The sequence below is a fragment of the Aegilops tauschii genome, chromosome 1, assembly GCF_002575655.3.
Source record: "Aegilops tauschii subsp. strangulata cultivar AL8/78 chromosome 1, Aet v6.0, whole genome shotgun sequence".
Classification (NCBI taxonomy): Eukaryota; Viridiplantae; Streptophyta; class Magnoliopsida; order Poales; family Poaceae; genus Aegilops; species Aegilops tauschii.
This window is the reverse complement of record NC_053035.3, coordinates 436,273,384-436,294,219: the sequence shown is the minus strand read 5'-3', so window position 1 is coordinate 436,294,219 and position 20,836 is coordinate 436,273,384. Positions and strand designations below refer to the sequence as shown.

General features: G+C 46.1%; 1 protein-coding gene and 1 non-coding gene across 2 annotated transcripts; one reads left to right on the top strand and one right to left on the bottom strand.

The window, feature by feature from the left end:
* The first annotated feature begins 4,728 nt into the window (after positions 1-4,728).
* Positions 4,729-4,800, top strand: TRNAD-GUC (transfer RNA aspartic acid (anticodon GUC)). Its single transcript has one exon. It is a non-coding gene; the product is annotated as a tRNA-Asp (tRNA).
* A 515-nt stretch (positions 4,801-5,315) lies between these two features.
* Positions 5,316-14,058, bottom strand: LOC109773426 (uncharacterized). Its single transcript, XM_020332127.4, has 18 exons — positions 13,819-14,058; positions 12,652-12,724; positions 12,515-12,558; positions 11,846-11,888; positions 11,600-11,770; positions 11,278-11,433; positions 9,818-9,883; positions 9,627-9,671; positions 9,440-9,513; positions 8,699-8,763; positions 8,552-8,618; positions 8,338-8,451; positions 7,607-7,680; positions 6,230-6,327; positions 5,969-6,028; positions 5,815-5,883; positions 5,691-5,744; positions 5,316-5,591 (listed from the first exon to the last, which is right to left on the bottom strand). The coding sequence occupies exons 1-18, from the start codon at positions 13,896-13,898 to the stop codon at positions 5,520-5,522; spliced, it is 1,425 nt and encodes a 474-aa protein (XP_020187716.1). The 5' UTR covers positions 13,899-14,058; the 3' UTR covers positions 5,316-5,519.
* Positions 14,059-20,836: the final 6,778 nt, after the last annotated feature.

Genomic DNA, 20,836 nt, shown 5'->3' with positions numbered 1-20,836 from the left:
GTATAAAATGTATTCCACTTTTGTTCGTTAGAGATAAGAAGCGATGGATTTGGATGATACTTTAAAAATATCAACTAACATTAACATGTAAAATTTAACATGCATTATGGCAAAATATTTCAAATGCCCGTGGCAACGCAACGGGCATTCTACTAGTAGATATAGTACTATAATATAGTGTGATACAGTGGGGGAATTGCATTGGGGATCCTTGGTGTTGTCCCCCCTACATCTCCACCCACCAACTGTGTTTAGATTCGAAAGGTATAGTACGGGTGGTTTCTATAACCCACCGTATCAATTAATTCACGTGAATATGTCAATGCGTATTTGCATATCCTTTTTCCACCTTTGGTCCCACCAGTCGGGGTAGGAGTTGTTCTACCTTCTACGCACCCAACCCTTTGTTCGCAGTTAATTCAGCCATCCCTGATCAGAGCTCCACACCCGCTCCATCTTTACTCCCTCCTTGCCACTTTCTTACCTTCCCGATCCCCATCACCAGCTTCCACCCAAATCTCCATCGCCGCCATCCACCGCGCTGCTTCTCCGTCGCCGCCGCAACCGCATCTCCGTCGCCGGTACCATACCGCAACCATGTGTACCCCGTCGTCTTGATCCCAGTCCCTCGTGCCGTTCATCCAGGAGCTCGCACCTCTCCCTCTCGTCACCTGTCCCTACTGCAAGAAGGGAGATGTCGAATGGTGGGTTTCCCGCACCACGATGAACCCCGGCAGGCACTTCTACAAGTGCAAGCATCACCGGGTGAGTACTTCATCTTTCCGTATTCAATCTCACATATTCTTTGTTTTTTCTGTTCTAATCAATCCCCTTCTCTAATCTAGAAAGGGAAATGTTCTTTCTGAAAGTGGGAAGGTGAATACATCGACGTTCTCCGAGCCAAGTGGCCCAAGCTGTTCATTCCCCTGGCCATCCAACCCAAGAACAACGGCCCTGCTATGATGTTCATCCTCATCGTCGGTATCCTCAACCTGGTTGATGTTCTTCACCTTTGCATCAAGAACCACTGAAGAGGGAGATTCTCCGACGGAGATGCAGTGCCACAAGGCTGAACCAGTGTTAACTACCTAGTTAATTAACTATTTCAAGCAGGAACTTAGTCTATCGTTATGTGTGGTCTGTCTTAGGTTTGTCTGAAATTTAGTTTAGCCTGATATTCAGTTCAATTTGTGTTATCAGGAGAATCATATGTTGATATTCTCCTTTAGTTTATCTTTAGTCCACCTCCGACAGGAGGTTAGCTTTTCAGGTAGCACTAAAGTACTGATCTGTGTTGTTAGCCTATCCTTTTTCCACCTTTGGTCCCACCAATCGGGGTAGGAGCTGTTCTGCCTTTGGCGCACCCAACCCTCTGTTCGCAGTTAATTCGGCCATCCCTGGTCAGAGCTCCACGCCCACCCCATCTTTACTCCCTCCGCGCCGCTTTCTTACCTTCCCGATCCCCATCACCAGCTTCCACCCAGATCTCCATCGTCGCCACCCACCGCGACCGCTTCTCCGCCGCCGCCGCAACCGCATCTCCGTTGCAGGTACCATACCGCAACCATGTGTACCTCGTCATCTTGATCCCAGTCCCTCGTGTCGTTCATCCGGGAGCTCGCACCTCTCCCTCTCATCACATGTCCCTACTACAAGAAGGGAGATGTCAAATGGTGGGTTTCCCGCACCAAGATGAACCCCGGCAGGCAGTACTACAAGTGCGAGCATCACTGGGTGAGTACTTCATATTTCTGTATTCAATCTCACATATTGTGTGTGTTTTCTGTTCTAATCAATCCCATTCTCTAATCTAGAAAGGCAAATGTTCTTTCTGAAAGTGGGAAGGTGAATACATCGACGTTCTTTGAGCCAAGTGGCCCAAGCTATTCATTCCCCTGGCCATCCAGCCCAAGAACAACGGCCCTGCGACGATGTTCATCCTCATCGTCGGTATCCTCACCCTGGTTGATGTTCTTCACCTTTGAATCAAGAACCACTGAAGAGGGAGATGCTCCGACGGAGATGCAGTGCCACAAGGTTGCACCAGTGTTAACTACCTAGTTAATTAACTATTTCAAGCAGGAACTTAGTCTGTCGTTATGTGTGGCCTGTCTTAGGTTTGTCTGAAATGTAGTTTAGCCTGCTATTCAGTTCAATTTGTGTTATCAGGAGAATCATATGTTGATATTCTCCTTTAGTTTATCTTTAGTCCACCTCCGACGGGAGGTTAATTAGTTATTGAGGGTTTTCAGTTGTTTACACAAAGTAGAAGGGAAAAAGAAAAAAGAATGGCCCACCGCTAACACTACCAATTAGGGCAACTCCAATATGGATCATCAAATTGCCCCTAAATATTCGGATTGGGATCAGTCTGGACATTTTTAGCCGTCCAACGGTGGTTATCAAAATTTGTCTGCATCAGTTCAAATGTCCAAAATCTCACAAATCAAAACCAAATTGCGGCCGGTTTGCAGGCATCCCGATGTCTGCCACATATGCATCTGGCAATGCGGACACACCAAAAACCCTCTCCCATCGCATCGGCGCACCTCCACGCCGCATTCATCTGGCAATGCAGACCCACCCGAAAAGCCCTCTCCCACTGCATCCACTCACCTCTGTGCCGCATTCATGCCTGTTCAAGTCGGACATGACATGACGAGATGGCTTCCGACTGCATTCAACCAGTTGACCGACCATCCGCCTGCCGGACATTCATACCGGTGCGGCGAATAAGACACCAACTCCAGGAGTCCCACATTAAAGCCGTTGCTCCGCCTCTCCCACCGTGTCCGCTTGCTCTCCGCGCCGCATTCATCATGTTGGTTCAGAGTGGATGCGACAAAACGGGATGATGAGACGGCTTCCTACTGCATTCAAGCTGGTTGATCGGCAGTCCGCCTTCCCGACATTCATAGCGGCGCGGCGAACAAGAAGCCAACTTTGGTCACCCGCATTCAAACCGCTGCTCCGCCTGCCTGGGTGTCTGCTATTTATAGTTGGACGGCGATGCCACAAAATCTGACCCCTCCATGCCCCATCTCCCTCCATCCGAGCCACCAGGATACTGCCACTTCCTCCAATTCTCCTTCGTCTATTGCCGTCGCAATGGCCGCAACCGCCCATGGGGTAGTGGAAGAGCCCGATGATGTGGAGCCGCCATGAAATCGCCATGAGCCTATGTATTCGCCTCCCCTCTACCTGCCGCTCCGCCAACTGGTGACCAGGGGGTGATCTCGGCGCTTCCGCCCCGGTTAGTAATTTAGGCTAGGGTTTTTTAGTCCTCGCAGATGCGGCGCTTCTTCTTGGAGTTTGTCTTCCGTGCTCCGATCCTCCTCGCGTCCGTCCATCTGGACATAGTCGACGAAGCTCCGACGTTTCCTGTCGTCTCCTTGGGGCGGTGAGGTTAGGGTTCCTTATCAAGTGGCAAGATTTGATGTCAGGTGCTTCAAATCTATTCAAAGGTTCAACGATGACAACTGCGACTCCAGGGCGCTGATCCTTAGGGCCACGTGCACGAAGACTTTCCGGCTATCATCGACAAGGTCATGCCGGCTCCGGTAGGGGAGCGATGACAATGGCGTGTCGGCGGCTCATTCTGACGGCGGTAGTGGTTGTTTGGTGGTCTTGGAATCTTGATGTTTTTTTAGATGCTTTATACTTCCGATGAACTTTGATAATAGATCTGGATCATTTTCAAAAAAAAAAACTCTGTGTTGCGTGGACGTCCATAGCTCCCACAACTCAGGGTGTTCATGAGTAGGGTTATCGCGGAATCTAAAAAAAAGAATAGGGTTATTACGGTGATGGTGCACTGATCCCCGGCGTGCGTACGAGAAAGATTTCTCTGGTGGTGGGGGTGTTCATGAAGGAGAAGCCACAGGTCACATGGAACACTGTGCTGCTAGAAAACAAGAGGACTTTGTCTGTGGCGGAATCTACTAGTGAAGGCAAGAACAGAGCGAGCGTGCTTAGCTGCTTGGTGGGCCCTGAGGGAGCTAGTTGGTACTGTATAGTAATAGTCAACTTAGCTTCAGTTCGAACATAGCACAAGCAAGTCTGTTGTAGTATAGTGGTAAAGTATTCCCGCCTGTCACGCGGGAAAGCTTACATTATGTGATCTGTGTAGCCCGCGTAGGACATAAAATGGAGCTCTATCGCTAGAACACTGTAATCGTTAATCCCTGTCTCCATTTCCAGTATCTTAATAATATGATTACTAGCGATTGGACTGTGGCAGTGAGCATGGCATCTCTAGGCCAGGTCCAGCCTCTGGCATAGCTCTGCGTGGACGCCCATAGCTCCGACAACTCGGGGTGCTCCTCCCCGCTCTCATGGGTAGGGTCATGATCATGACGGACGGTGGTGGTGGAGGTGGAGCACTGGTCGCTGGCGTACGATAAAGACGTGTCCAGTGGCCGTGGGGGAGTTGATGACGGAGAAGCCACGCACGGGTCCCTCTCTGGCGTACGAGAAAGATGTCTCCGGTGTGGGGAGTTGATGACGGAGAAGCGACATATCACGTGGAATGCGGTGCTGCTAGTGCTTCTGCTACGCATGAAAAACAAGGAGACTTCTTTTCAGTGATGAAAAATAAGGAGGCTCTGTATGTGGCGGAATATAAAAGGCAAGAACAGAGCGTGCTTACTGCTTCGCTGCTTGGTCAGGCCTGAAGCAACTAGTTATTGTCCGTTAATTAAGCTTTCCATTCGATCAAAGCACAAGCAAGTCGTTGTAGTATAGTGGTAAGTATTCCCGCCTGTCACGCGGGTGACCCGGGTTCGATCCCCGGCAACGGCGTTCTTTTTTTTGCTCCCCTCAAATCTGAATTTTGCTTACGCCGGGCTTCTATAGCAGACAGGACAAACATGTTTGGCTTGGGTCTTACAGGTAGCCCACAAAAGCAAAAAAAATTGAAGTCAAACTTAACAATCTTTGACCAAGTTTGTTGAGAAAACTGTTTATATCTGCTGTACTAAATATAGACAACATGAAAGTATGTCTCGTGATGTATCTTAGGATAAGTATTTCATAACATGGAAGTATGATTTGTGATGAACCCTAGGATATGTATTTCGTGTTCTAGATCTATATGTTTTCCTCTACAAACTTGGTCAAAGTTTGTAAAATTGGACTTTTTTTAAACTACATTGTGGAACAGGAGTACTGAATTCTTTTGGATTCGACGTTGTTTCGAGATAGACTATCGGCTGCCGTTATAACACGTCACCCCCAGCAACAAGTAATGGTCAAACCTTCTTTCGAGGTAGTACATCACGTCGCCGTTTGCTAGAAGTGAAGTGACCCCAAGCAAATTATATCACAGGATTCACGGCACAGTTTTTCGCTCTGAGGTCCAAGTATCAACAGTAGTATATCATGGTGCGACAATGGCCGCACCAACACATCATCCTCGTTTGTCCCAGGATAAACATCACCAATGGGACTGGCCCAAATCACTCTTTCTAAATTTCTAACAGCTTTGACGCGAATTTCACACCAGATGGAGGATCTTCGCCTCACTGGCGCTTTTTAGCTTTCGATCGAGACACGTCCTTCCTCATCGTCCAAAATGCGGCGCGGTATCGATTCTGCAACTCAAACCAGATGCAGAGATAAGACTGGTTGCCGTACATGGATTGAATTTAATGTTATACGTCACGTAATTCAATCAACTGTTAGTAGGTTACCTGCATCATCGATACCATATTTGCTGTGTAAGTGGTATCTATCATTTTCTCCATCTGAAAATTGCATGTTAATAAAAATCTGTGGAAGCAGCCACAGTCAATTTATAGTGCATAAGCCCCTCACCTCCATCACAAATCCATAATGGTAAGCTACCCTTTTCACGTCTTCCAAACTTAGTTCAATAGACATATCCTGAGTTCAAGGAGACAAATTATGTCAACTGATAATGCCACCTTCAATTAGTATAAATAAAGGGGGTCGAGAAAAGAGTAATTACATCATCTGGTCCATAGGCATCAGCAAAGTGATAAAGAAGCGGACCCATGTTTACCCAGATCTGTTGATTCAAATTGCAGCAATTATTTATTGATTACATTAAGTACAGAAAGAGCAAGTATAATAGCACTGGAGAGTGGAGAAACAACTTATAGTACTAAATAATGACTTCCTACCAATCAGCTCACAAAATAACATGTGCAGTACTGGTTCTCATGAAGAGTAGATATTATAATTAAAATATTAGAGCAAGAGAACTCACTCCACCATCCTTGAGAATTTTTGATATTATCTCAATATATTCAACAATATTGTGTGCCGTATCGAGGAAGAAGCAAGTTACAACAGCATCCCATGCAGCTGGAAGAGCAGATAAGAATTGTAAGAGTGTCAAAACAGCATTTATCCATTACGCAAGTACGGACTACACAAAATGAGAAAAGTAATAATGCAAACAGTAAACAGAGAAATGAAAGAACATTGAACATTTGAACTCCAAGAGGACTTCAACTTGCTGTCATCCATGAGAAAAGTAATAATGCATCAGTAGACTACATGGTTACAGAAGGGGTGTGCTTCAGTCCTCTCCAAGTTAATAGTGACAAATGCAAATCAGATTAAATTAAAGGCTTGTTTTGCAACCACTCAGGCACCCACTACATTATTACAAAACTAGAATTTTCTTTTGAAGTTAACAAAGGCACTCCTAATGCAATTTATGCATTATATGCAGCCCTGAAACAAAACCAAACAAGGTAGCAGAACAAAAAATACTGAATATGTTTCCCGCGAAAGCATACTCCGTACTTCATATGTACATGATGCAACAACAGCACAGATTATGATCTGGCTGTAAATCATGTTTTTCCTTGTGATTTAAAATTCAGACAACCTGACAGACAAAATCAGCTCAAATTTTCATCTCCTTTTAGGATACAAACAAGATGCAGCTTGCAATTATTAACACGTTTATATGCTTAGACAAGATGGAGTGATGGACTGACCCCATTACAGGAGTACCCATGTGTCAATAATTATTTAATCACAATGCTTCTAACAATCTAACCACCTTATTTCAGTTTCCTGCAGTTACATGCCTACTTAATGGAGGATTTTAGCAAGCAGAAGCACAGTTAAGCTGATTCTGAAACAACATATAACTCTTTAGTTCAGAAAGTCGTGTAAGGATTAAATTTTTCTTCATTAATGCACCTAAAACTAGAAGCTTTCCTGGTCCGTGAGAAGAAAGTTCAGTATTCCTTTAACATAATAACCAATAGTTCATGTGGCAAATATGTGCACAACAAGCCAAAGGGCCCCAGAACACTCTTCAAATCATAAATCATTTTGACCCCTATCCAACTAAAAGGCATCATGTCCAACAGTTAGGTGTAGCAGAGATGTGCATGCTGACATGAATATGTGGCCACACAAGAAAGGATCGGGTCCGGATTGATGATATACGTGATAAGAGTTGGGGTAGCACCAATTGAAGAGAAGCTTATCCAACATCGTCTGAGATGGGTTTCAACTCTAGCCTACCCCAACTGGTTTGGGATTGAAAGGCTTTGTGTTCTTGTTTGTTTGACCCCTGCTTTGTTTACTAAAGCCCCAATCATAAGAGAGCAAGTGATCTTACATTCTTGGCTTTCCTCATTGTAGACCTCTACAAAATCTCCAGCACACATCGAAAATCCTTCGGTTATCCCAGCACTGTTAATAGAAAAGAGGACCCAAATACAAGTGAGCTAAATATACCAACGTGAAACATACAAACATATGACAATCAGTGTATCCGTGAGAAATCAAAGTCCACACTCGACAGAAATAAAATTTCAGCTTTTGCCTACAGAATAAAAACTGCCAGCAGACTGAAACAAGCTCTATCAGTAAACTCAAATTCTAAAATGAAACAAAATTTAGATTAGGAAGTCAAATGTAACTATGCAACGACACATTTTTTAATGCCAAATGCAATTTTTTAACATCCAAAAGTCAAAATTTAGTGGATAAAAAAGTTGGGCCCTCAAACTATTTCCATGGACCCAGGTGACGATTTTCAAGTTCCAGGACCTACATGACACCCCAGAAATAGTTTGAGGACCCATAATGCACTTTGATCTTCGCAAATATTCCATAAGCTGATTTGTATTTCATACAGAATCCTACAACACAATTTACCTACAAATGTAGTCAGCATAACTGTACTTGGGCCCATGGAAATACTATAATCTAAATGCACTCAATAATACACATATCCCAAATGTACGGCTTGCACCAAATGTACAAAGAATGATGCGTGGAAACACATTATTTTTGTAGAGGTGCTGACACTGAAAATAAAGAAGTTAAACACAGTGTACTCAATACCTTGAGGGATGAATATCAGGAAATGAAACAGCCCGAAGTTGATCTTTGTCTGAAAGAGAATTGCAATTGTTGTGTATCCAAGGATAAATGGTCCATTCATTGGCCTCTTGGGTGCTGATAGGAATATGTGATATTATTAGCATTATGAACACAGTTTGATAAAGATGTCGATTGCTTATAATATCTGTTGCACAGAGTTCATAGATTAGCATACTGGTTTAGAATGAAACTTGAACAGATCATCATGTAATATGAGAACTCATTTCCCTGGCTTACAAAACCTGTTCAAGGGGGAAAAATACAGAATTACAAGAAATATATTGTATTGGCTAATCTTCAACTCAACATCACCATACAGTACCCAGAGAAGAGATCTCCAGAGCCAATCTCCCAAGCCCAGCACCAGGGACTAAACATGAAGGTGGCCTGTGATTTTCAGAACATACACAGATCAGTGCTGGAAGACTAGAAGTAAATCTGGAAGGAAAAAAACTTCTGTTTGTTTGTGATGTCAATGGAAATGCTTGGATCCACCATCAATAGCAACTAAAAGAACAGTAATTTCCTCCGCAGTTAGGCTTCGGTGGCATTTATCACGCGCTTCTGACCCAAGATAATAGACTAATATAGCTAAATCCTGAAGGAAATGTGCTAATAAATAGTAGTACCAGTACGCCTGTAATCAAAGATACAAGAGTACAAAGACAAAACACGGATCTGCAAGAACATTATCAATTTGTTCCTTCTGCATGATTCGTTGAACAAATAGAAAAATAGGAAGGCTCAGCCTCACAGGATTCTGGGAGCGCTGAGCAGGTTCAAAACATGAACATTACGGAGAAAACAATACTATCTGAAATGATTTGCCAGTTTTCATTATAATAAGCCTCAGCCCCACCCGCCAAGCAAGCAGACTAGTGAGCACAAACACAAAGGAGATGACACTGTTAGATATTCCTATCAACCAACTATCCCACAACGACAAAAAACTATTGCCAGTATCCACTCTTAAAATCGAGATCAATTCTTAATCTTAGCAAATGATTTGAAAATGTACAGTAGCTCTTCATTACTGAAACAACAAGAGACAATGCATGTTTACCTGCTTCGGTCAGGAAAAAGACGATTAAGTTCCTCAAGAATTGGTTTATAGCACTCATCACGTTCAATTTGACCCTGGGACAAAAACAATTAAAGGTAAAAAGATAAACATTAGAACAGTATACAGAAAAATAGAAGGTCTACATCAAGCGCATTGTAAAACAATCTACAGTTGAACAGAAAATTACCTCCTGGGCCCAGTCTCTCACAATATTTCTTATGATACATCTTACCTACATAAATAGTTAAAAAAGTGAATGCCAGATGAATCAAAGCAGATAGAATTCTGAGAAGAACAATTACTTTGTCAACGCCAAGAAAAGGAGAATGTATCAAATGCAGGCAAAAGGAGAATGTATCAAATGATAACAACAATTACTTTGTCAACGTCAACTGGAGGAACATCCAGTGGCAAAGATGGAGCCCTGCGGTGCCCTGGAGTTACCTGAAATGAAGAAAACATATTCGTTATAATCAACAGTTATTTAAACACAATATTATCCACAAATAGAAGGCACAAAAGATTATATTATAGAACAGGAATCAGTGCTTGATAAACTGAAAGTGGTTCGTGAAATGTTTTGTGATACCCTGTCCTAAACTTTATGAATAGTTCGCTGTTAGCTGAAGCATTGACTGGTTCTGCAAATTAGGAAAGCTGAACCATTTCCAATTTTAACTTAATCTGATGGGAGTTTCCTATGTCCAATCCTTAAATTTTGGTGGGGAGGCTATGGCATGGCACCGACGGCTCAATCACTCTGGCTAAGCTGCAGGTTACCTGACCTGGCGCCCCAATCACCTTCTGTACATTTCTTTTGCTGGTGGTACAGAACCATCTCTATGGTGCCAGGTTCTATGCAGGCTGGGTTGAACTCCTTGATCACCCTTTGTGCTTGGATGATTTGGAATCATCGAAATGATTATGCCCTCAACGGGAGTTCGCCTAATGTCCAGAAGGTGCTGCTGGCTATTAAAGATGAGGCGCAGCATTGGTGCATGGCTGGGGCAAAAGGCTTGGCCAGGCTGACCATGGGAGAGTCGTGGTTTGGCCATGGTCGAGTGTTGGTCATGCTTTTCTTGCTTGCGGCGCTCTTTTTATAGCTGTTTTAGTGGAGTATGTGGCTGTGTGTTTGTACTCTAGGTACATTTGTTATCAGTGCAATGCTGTGCAGCTTTCCTGCGTATTCGAGAAAAAGGAACTGCAAGTTGCCAGGTTTCAATTTGGCTTAAATTGGTTCAAAATTCACCCAGTGAATCTTTGGACTTTTGAATAAATCCCTTAAAGGCGCAAATAAACGCCATATAACCCACTTTTATGTAGAAATCCAAGAACACAGGTGAATGTCCTATTTGTATTTTCTAACACTATGAAGCTCTTTAAAAAATGTCGAACTTTTCAAAGAAAGTGACTATTCAACAAAACCCTCGAGGATTGGTACCTGGAAGAAAGAGTACCAGTACATTACCTGGTTTACTCTTTGCCAGGCATATTTTTGCAATACAACCTCCTGAAATAACTTGGGGATAAATCTATTCATCACATACCCTATTTACAGAAGAGTCTTTATAAAGCGCATTTGAGTCTAGTCCTAAATTCAGCACATATCACATCAGAAGTTCAGAATTATCAGGGTCTTTAAGTAATGGTTAGTGGTAATATATTGACTGATGTCTCCTGAGACATATTACAAGTTCTCAAAGAGAACATAACAAGCATTTCCATGTTTGTGCAAAGTCATTTAGACATTTCAAAACAAAATTATGTCTGATAGGAATTTTGAATTATGCATAGGTGAATTATTTGGAATAAAAACGGATCTTGCAACATGAGCTTACATTTTCATCAGTAGAAGATGCAAAGCAATCTGTATCTTGACAGTTAGCAGCTGCACTCGCATCTTTACCATCATTACATGATTTATCTTCACCTTGGGATATCCCCAAGTTGCAGGCAGCAGGCTGGGAGCAGCCCACCATGTGGACTTCCTCATCCTGTTTAATATAAATCAGTCAGACTATACATGCAACATAAAAGGGGAATTCGGCAACATATCACCAATGCTGTAATCTAAAAATATGATAACAGAATTCTAAGTGAAAACACTCATTATCATGTTTAATGTTTTAAGAAATAAACTGATTCAGACTGAGGAGTTACCTTCTTATTCTCAGTTTCTCTAGTATTTGCACCTTCCTCTGGGCAACAATGCTGAACAAGCAATTCGGAATTATTTATGGTATCAGCATGACTATGTCCGTGCATGTGCTCTGCACAATCATGACAATCACCATCTACACACTGACTCATGTCGAAAGGAGGTTCAAATGCCTGCAGTTCTTTCTTTTTTAAGAATACCATCACGTGCATTGCAGTTTTCATCAAACAGTCTCAAAAAGACCATACCTCAAGCATATTCATGATAAAAGATGTATTCATGGATATACACCTGCAAGTAATTATGCATCAAATAACAGTAGTCAAAATGTTGAATCAATCAGCACTGAACAGTACGCTATACACACAAAGGCTTCTGTACAGATAGTGCTACACATGGATGGAGCAGGGGGGCATGGTTACCCCCATGGTAAAAAAAATGTTTACCCCCGATTTCTAATGTATTGCCCTGGCAATACCTCACATGTGAGGTTCTTTGTTTAACTCCTCCCCTAACCAACCACCTAGTATAAATTTTCTAGCTCCGTCCCTGTCTTACATGTCATTATCACATCTGATACTGATTTATAGCACATATTTTAAACATCTATAATGCACAAGTGCCAAAACAAATGACAGATATTGAACAAGCATGGCCAAAATTAATTAGAAAAGGGCATAGGTAGTTTTTTCTTCATAATAAGTCAATGGCTTGAAGATAGAGCATCATCCTTAAATCTCAGATAAATATGGATAAAATGAATCAATTGCCCAGAGTCATATCAAAGATCTGAAAAAGTGAGGTTTGATGATTCCATATAGACTAAATGAATAAATTACAGTTAACAAACCACTATTTCAGATGATGTACAGCTTGACAGATAGGTGGTCCAGCATTAAGCACAAAATATTACTTACCATCTCAAACGTTGGTACTTAAGACCAAGGTGGAATAGAAGTTCCTAAACAGAGAAAGGCATCAGAGAGCATATAGCATTATATAACCTGGATAAGTAAAAAAAGGTGAATGTGGGGTGACCCTATGAAAACTAAACCTTGTGGGCAGGAGAAAGCTTTTTGAATGAACGTTCATATCTCTTGACATCTTTCTCTGCTGCATCTTGATAGCTGTTACAAAAGCAAAACAACAGTATTTTGATATTCGAAGAGAACAGGAAAGAAAGGGGGTATGCTGTTTCCATGTCTTTATCTTCTATAGGTATCATTTTGTGCTATCACTAATCAATAAAAAGCAGGAACCATCATAATTGTGTGACATCAATGATGAAACGTCAAAGAAACCAAGACCTGGAAAAATATACATGTCCTGAATATAGTGTTTTAAGTACATCCAACAGACCAACTAAATCCTAGCATTCATATCAGTTAATTCGCCATGTGCGCACTCTGATTAATATAGCCACATTTCTGGACCATCTTACACACCCTCCAACAACTTCAATCCACAACAATCAAATGCAAGAGTGCCAGGAAACTCCACATTGCGTGGTTATCTTTTTTGTTTCCCTCTAACATGATTAAAAAAACAGGCACACCCATCCATGACGTTCGGACTGACGTGGTTGCTACCAAATCCAATCCACTATCGCTTCTCGACCATTTTACACACCCTCCAATGGCTTCAATCAGGAATAATCAAATGCAAGGATACCAGGAAACTCCGCATTATTCGTGGTTATCTATTGATTTTTTTCCATCTATAACATGATTAAATAAACGGCCACTCCCATCCCCAACCTTCAGACTGACGTGCTTGCTCGCAATCCAATCCACTATCCGCTGCAATACATCAATGTTTACATACTGAATCTATCTTATCCACCCTGACCAATGCGCGAGCACAAGAGGGGGGTGGGGGGTGCTATTTACGAACACCCAAACAGTCGAGCACACAGCAAAGCCTTAGCCCCCCGCCATCGCCACCAGTGAACTCGAACTGGGGCAACCATTCCTAAACCCTACAACTCGGAAGGAGACGACCATGAACTCGGGCCGAGCTCCACCGCGAGCTCCAGTCCACCCAATCGGGCCACAGCTCGAAGCAGAGCCGCGGAACTGCCGCGCTCCCCTTCTACACGACTCTCAATCTCGCGGCGTGGACCGGCGGCGATGGCGGCGGGGGGTGGAGAGCCCAAAGGGATGAGGATGGAACGGGAGGGTTCGCAGAGGAAGGAGAGGAAGGGGATCGGGGATTCGCGTACTTGATGTAGGCGGCGATGATGCGGCGGAGGGACTTGATCTCGAGCGCCTCCTCGTGCTCGGTATACCGCCGCGCGGCCATGTTTCCCGGCGGCGGCGGCGGCGGTGGCGGCTAGGTGCTGCTAATTTTCTTCAGATAGAATTGGTTTTTTTTTAGGGGTTCGGATGGAATTGGTGGGTTTGAAATGAGGGGCAGGTTTTTCAAGGCCGTGGGCCTTGGGTCCATCCGACTTTAATGGATTATATTCTGAGGGTTTCACTTGGTGATAAATACTCGTATTTGCGCATGACAGATGTGGGACAGTCCAAAAATGACACTTTCAAATATCTAGATAAGGTATGGGAGAAAGTGAGAGGCTGGATTATCAGCAGCAAGAAAAGAAATTCTAATAAAATCAATGGCACGAGCAATTCCGGTGTATTCGATGGCAATGCTTCAGGCTACCCAGGGGATTTTGCGAGGGTGTGACATCAATTATATATTAGTTTTGGTTGGGGAATAAAAGTGACAAACGAAAACCTTGTTGGGTTGCTTGGGATGTTATGGCATGGCCGAAGAATCTTGGTGGCTTGGGTTTTCGTGATCTAGAAATCTTCAATTTTGCTCTATTGTCTAGGCAAGCATGACGGATTTTTAATGAGCAAAACTCATCGAGCGCTCTAATTTTAAGAGCAACCTACTTCCCCACTTGTACTGTTTTGGAAGCAGAACTGGGTCCTCACCCGTCGCAAGTTTGGCACAACGTGGCTGACGGTCTTGATTAACCAAGGCATTATTCGGAGAATTGGAGAAGGTACTTCAAGGCGAATCTGGATCCCTCGACAAGGGATCATGAAGACATTTTCATCCTGTGTTTCTAACCTGCCCCGAGTTGTGTCAGAGATCATAGACCGGAACAGGGAGGTATTTTTCCCGTCGATGTTGAAGCCATTTTACATATTCCTCTCTGTACACGTCAAGTTGATGACTTCTGGGCATGGAATGATGATCCAAAGGGATGATTCTCAGTTCGTTCAGCATACGAAATGTTTGTTGAAGTTAATCTTGGGAGAGAAGCATGGTTAGAGAAGAGGGAAGATGTTTCAAACCCAGCTGCGGAGTCAAGGAATGGTTGTCTCTTTGGAACACTCATGTGCCATCTAAGTTAAGAGTGTTCTCGTGGAGTCTTGCACAACATTCACTTCCCACCGGTGATGTCCTCCAAGGATGGAATATGGCCACCACATGTGTGTTGCCCTCTTTGTAGAGTCTTGGATAGCTGGCGTCACTCACTCAATGATTATAGTATGGCAAGGAGCGTCTGGGGTTGTCAAACAAAGAGATGGTGCAACATAGACCAATGAGACTATGCTAAATTATGGCTTTTCGCCATGAGCGATTTGTTGCTACCAAATCAGTTTATATTGATGGTAGTGACTCTTTGGGCGATTTGGAGTGCGCGCCGAAAAGCTATACATGAGGATGTGTTTCATTCCTTTTGCCACAGACCAATCCATTGGTTCATATCTGGAAGATATCAAATTTATGCAAGGTGCAAATGTGGGATCAAGGTTAGCGCCGTCGCCAAGGCTGTCGGTGTCAAAACCGGCGGATCTCGGGTAGGGGGTCCTGAACTGTGCGTCTGAGGATCGAGGGTAACAGGAGACAGGGACACGATGTTTTACCCAGGTTCGGGTCCTCTTAATAGAGGTAATAGCCTACTTCCTGCTTGATTGACTTTGATGAATATAGGGGTTACAAGAGTTGATCTACCTCGAGATCGTAATGGTTAAACCCTAGATGTCTAGCCTGTATGATTATGATCGCCTCTACGGACTAAACCCTTCAGTTTATATAGACACCGGAGGGACCTAGGGTTGTACAGAGTTAGTTTACAGAGAAAAGAATCTTCATATCCGAACGCCAAGCTTGCCATCCACGCAAAGGAGAGTCCCATCCGGACACAGGGGAAAGCCCTCCGTCTTGTATCTTCACGGCCCATCAGTCCGACCCATGTCACATTACCCGGATGCCCGGGGACCCCCTAATCCAAGACTCCCTCAGTAGCCCCTGAACCAGGCTTCAATGACGACGTGCCCGGCGCGCAGATTGTCTTCGGCATTGCAAGGCGGGTTCCTCCTCCGAATACTCCAAAGTAGCCTTCCAACATGAGAGCTATATCCGGCTCCGTTTATCAGCTACAACCCTAAGCCATAAGGGCAAAATACTTTAAAATAAGTCATGTCTGTCAACAACTTTTTTTTGGCGAGACGTTATGCTTGGCCTCATTATTATTTCGAACCGTTTTTAGCCTCCTGCTTCGTGTTTCGAGGCACGACCCACATTGACACGTCTTGTCCAAGCAGAGATCATGTCCCCTTATTGCGGGATTCTCATCAATACGGGTTTGGATAATCCAACCGTGTCGTTTGCATGACCCCTTGGGAATAGGCAAGTTTTAAGGCTTGTTAGGAGGCGCTTGATATTCATTGCCTTTATAAAGGGATAAAGACCCATCTTTCTCCCCCACGCCTTCTTCTTCCTCAGCCTTTCCATCCCTGAGCTCGAGCGCCCAAGTCTCGACTTCTTCCATTGCCACCAAGCACTCCGGCCATGTCTGGGTCCGGCTCTCAAGGCAAGTGGGTGGCCTCCTCTATCACCGAGGAGGACATCGCGGGGCTCCGGGAGGCGAGGTACCTGACTGCGGGAATCCCACACAGGCTCCCTGCCAAATGGCAGGTCATCCCCACACCAAAGCCCGGTGAGAGGGTTGTGTGCATCCCTCACTTCCTCCGCGGGTTAGGGTTTTGTTGAGGATATAGACCTGGGAGTCACCCGCCAGGAGGGCCGGGTTACACTAAGGGTCATTGCTAGAAGCCCAGAGCTAAGTTTCAAGATAATGGGCCAGAGATGGGCTGAGACCCGGCGATGGATTAAAGCTCGTAGTACAATCTTTATTGTTATAATAGAACTTGTAGTGTAAGGCAAGTATTGTTTAGAGTCCGAGCCGGACACTCTTATGAGCCGGCCGGGACTCTAAGGGCTGCTGGGCGTCAGCCTCCCTATATAAAGGGACGACCCGACAGCGGTTTAGGGGCGACAATAATCTCATCGAGAGCCGGGCATAGCTGTTTAGCTCCCTGGCGATCGTAACCCTAATCAATAACACCTCAACTGGACGTAGGCTTTTACCTTCACCGTAAGGGGCCGAACCAGTATAAACCCTCGTGTTTCTTGTCCCGCATAACCCCTTCAAGCTTCCTAGTTGCGATGGCTCCACGGCTAAGTCCTAACTCAAGGACATCTGCCGTGACAATTCCACGACAGTTGGCGCCCACCGTGGGGCTGGCGCATGGTGGATTTGAGTTCTTGAAGGGCAGCTTCGAAGGGCTAAAGGGATACGCTGTGGGCCGGATGACCAAGAGTCGTCGCGGCAAGCTCTACATCGACGATGCGGACTGGGGCCCCGACGCCGGCTCAGTGGAGTACGGGTACCGGGTCCCCTTTGGCGGAATTCATGTCTTCATTGGCAAGGTTGGTGAGCCGGGCCCCGAGCCGGATCTCTGCGCCGATCTCATCGAAACGGCTCAGCGCGCACGACCCGCCCGGGCCCGGCCTGCCTTAAAGCGCGCTTTTGTGGGGTGCATCCATGGAAGGCCCTCTAATCCATCTGGGTCTGGGGATGAGGCGGCCGCCGGCTCTGACGGCGAGTCGGCCGCTGATGAGTCAAACTCGTTGTACCAGCTTCAAGATGGCAGGCTCATGAGTTATTCCGATGGCAACAGTATTCCGGACCTTTTTGAGCCGCCAAGTCAGGTCGGAGTTTTTATGGCTGGTGCGCAGCCTGTTCAGAACCCCGCTACCGGATCGGAAAACCCGGAGCCTTCCCCGGCTCAGGTGCTGATGGATCTCACAGATAAGATGACGGCCCTGTTAACTGCCACGGTTGACCCGGCAGATCAAGCCCAGCATGACACGGAGGTGGCACAGTTAAAATTGGATCTGATGAAAGCTAAAGAGGATCTTGCAGCAGAAGGGATCAGGCTGGCGGCGGAGCGGGCGGCTCTCGACGCCCGGACTCAGTTGATTCAGGCGCAGTCCTTCCAACTCACGATGGATCAGAACGCGGCCAACGAGGTCATGAGAAGGAGGCATCAGAAGGCCCAGTCTCGACTCCCGCCGGTTTACGATCCGTGCAACCTCTTCAACACGCCGGGTGCGGGATCCAGTAACCCACCATGGGTCATTGCGCCCGGGTCGGGACCCCTTATTCAGCCACGAGTAATGGGGCCTCCCCAGGTGCCCCCTGCCCCGCCTCAGTATGTGCCAATACCCCCGGGTCATTACGATAACCCGCTGGAGAACATGGTAGCTGCGGCAGCACGACTGGCGGCTCTTCCCGTTGACGGCAATTCTCCGGCAGCCGTCGAAACCCGCCGGGTCAGGGAACTCCTGCAGACAGCTCTAGCACAGCAAGAGGCGTACTCCTACAGCCGGGACAGGATCCACTCAACTCCTCGCCCAGGCCAGAGCCCGAGTTACAGCCGGCACATGGCCTCAGAAACCGGCTCAAGTAATGTCTGACGCCATGACCCACCCCCTGGCCATGGCCCGGCTCATGTTGGAGCCTTCTACGCAGCAGACCAAGCACGGCAAGAGGCGGAGCAGGTGCCGCAATTGACGGCTTATCAGACCCCCCCGGCTTATCCGACGGCGTCCGTTGATGTGGGTATTTCTACCAGGACCGGGGGTGTCCCTTGTTTGGTGCCGGCCATCCGTAATGAACGTCTACCTAAGGATTTCAAGGGCCCTAGGAAGGTGCCTAACTATACAGCTGACTTACAGCCTGCGGCCTGGATTGAGAGTTATGAGATGGCTATGGAACTGCTAGAGGTCAGCGAGGCGGCCATGGCCAAATATTTCACCATGATGTTAGATGGAACTGCCTGCACGTGGTTAAAAGGGCTACCACCGAACTCCATGGGGTCTTGGGCTGAGCTGACAGCCCGGTTCATTCAAAACTTCAAGGATACCTGTAGGCAGTCTATGTCAATTGTGGACTTGACTAACTGTAAACAGCAGGAGGGTGAATCCACGACCCATTGGGTTCGCCGGGTCAAGGAGATCATACATTCGTCGGATAAGATGGATGCTGGCTCTGCAGTCTTAATGTTGGAACAAAACTGTCGCTTTGTGCCCCTAAAGATGAAACTCGGACGGCTTAAGCGTGACTGTACTGATATGGGTACACTGATGGCGGCTCTGGTTAAGTACGCTGATTCTGATGGTACCAAGGATCCCCCTTCAGATGATGAAAGGACGGGGAAGGGAAAGAAGAACGGCAATGGCAAGGGGCCTCAGTTTAACCCGGGGAATCAAGGAGGAGGCAAGCGCAAGGCCGATGGCAGCCTGGAGTTCGTAGCCAACACCCAAGGTAACAACCAGCGACGCAAGGGGAGGCCCCCTCCCCGAGGCGGCGGGTCAGGACCTTCTCTGGAGCAGCTGTTGAATGAACCTTGTCCGAGACACGGCTCTGGAGAGAAGCCAGCGACTCATCTGTGGAAGGATTGTGCTATCATGAAGGCCTTTAAAAACTACAATGGCCCGGGCGGCGGCTCAGGCGCCGGCGGCTCCGGCGCTGGCGGCTTTCATGGCCCGGGAGGCGGCTCAAACCCCGGTCCTCAGAACGGTCAAGGGGGCTTTAAACAACAGTCTGGTCAGGGTCATCAACAGCAACAGGGGGGCTATCAAACCAACCCAAAGCAGCTTAGCGGTGGACAGTATCACGTGTTCACCACTAGTTTGTGCAAACGAGACGAGAAGCTTCACAAGAGGGCTGTTAATGCTGTTGAGCCGGCGGTTCCACGCTACTTACGGTGGTCGGAGCAGCCCATAGTGTGGAGTAGGGAGGATCACCCTCCCCGGGTGGATAACCCGGGCCACCTGGCCTTAGTGGTGGCTCCTCAAGTGGGAGGCTATAAGTTCACAAAGGTACTCATGGATGGAGGCAGCAGCATCAACATCCTCTATTATGAGACTTTCCGTCGTATGGGGCTAGTTGATAAGAACCTCAGCCAGTCAAATACTATCTTCCATGGTGTGGTACCCGGTAAATCGGCTTATCCAGTCGGCAAGATCGAACTGGAAGTGGCCTTCGGTGATGAGAACAACTACAGGGTGGAGAAGTTGACCTTTGAGGTGGTCAAGATAAGAAGTCCATACCATGCTATATTCGGACGGCCGGCTTACGCCAAGTTCATGGCACGGCCGTGTTATGTGTACCTACAACTCAAGATGCCGGGTCACAACGGGACTATTACGGTTCACGACAGCCGGAAAGTGGCTCTGGAGTGTGAGGAAGGTGACGCGGCTTATGCAGAGTCTGTTTGTGCCACAGAAGAGTTGAAATTTTATAAAGACAATGTTGACCCAACAGATATGACCTCTCTGAAAAAGCCAACCACGGAGAATGAACCAGCAATGAAGTTTAAATCAGCTGATGAGACTAAACTTGTTGATTTTGTTCCAGGTGACTCGTCTCAGCAGTTCAGCATCAGTGCAAATCTGGACCCGAAATAGGAAGGCGCGCTCATCGAGTTCATCCGTGAGAATAGGGACATCTTTGCATGGAAACCTTCTGACATGCCAGGTGTACCTAGAGAACTTGCTGAGCACACTCTCAATGTTGATCCAAAATTTAAGCCGGTCAGACAGTTCCTTCGACGGTTTAATGAAGAGAGGCGAAACGCCATTGGTGAAGAAGTGGCCCGGCTCTTGGCGGCCGGGTTCATTGTCGAGGTTTTTCACCCAGAGTGGTTGGCTAACCCGGTGCTTGTACTTAAGAAGAACGGCACCTGGCGGATGTGTGTGGATTACACGGATTTGAACAAGGCGTGTTCGGCTGATCCTTTTGCCCTCCCCCGTATCGATCAAATCATTGATGCTACGGCGGGTTGTGCACGCTTAAGTTTCTTGGATGCTTATTCAGGGTATCATCAGATTAAGATGGCAGTTAAGGACCAGGAGAAGACGGCGTTCAT

Coding starts and splice junctions, on each gene's coding strand:
- LOC109773426 (XM_020332127.4), bottom strand. CDS start 13,898: ATGGCCGCGCGGCGGTATACCGAGCACGAGGAGGCGCTCGAGATCAAG. Junction 9,884..11,277: donor CATCTTCTACTGATGAAAAT/GTAAGCTCATGT, acceptor TCTTCATTTCAG/GTAACTCCAGGGCACCGCAG. Junction 6,029..6,229: donor AAATTCTCAAGGATGGTGGA/GTGAGTTCTCTT, acceptor TTGAATCAACAG/ATCTGGGTAAACATGGGTCC.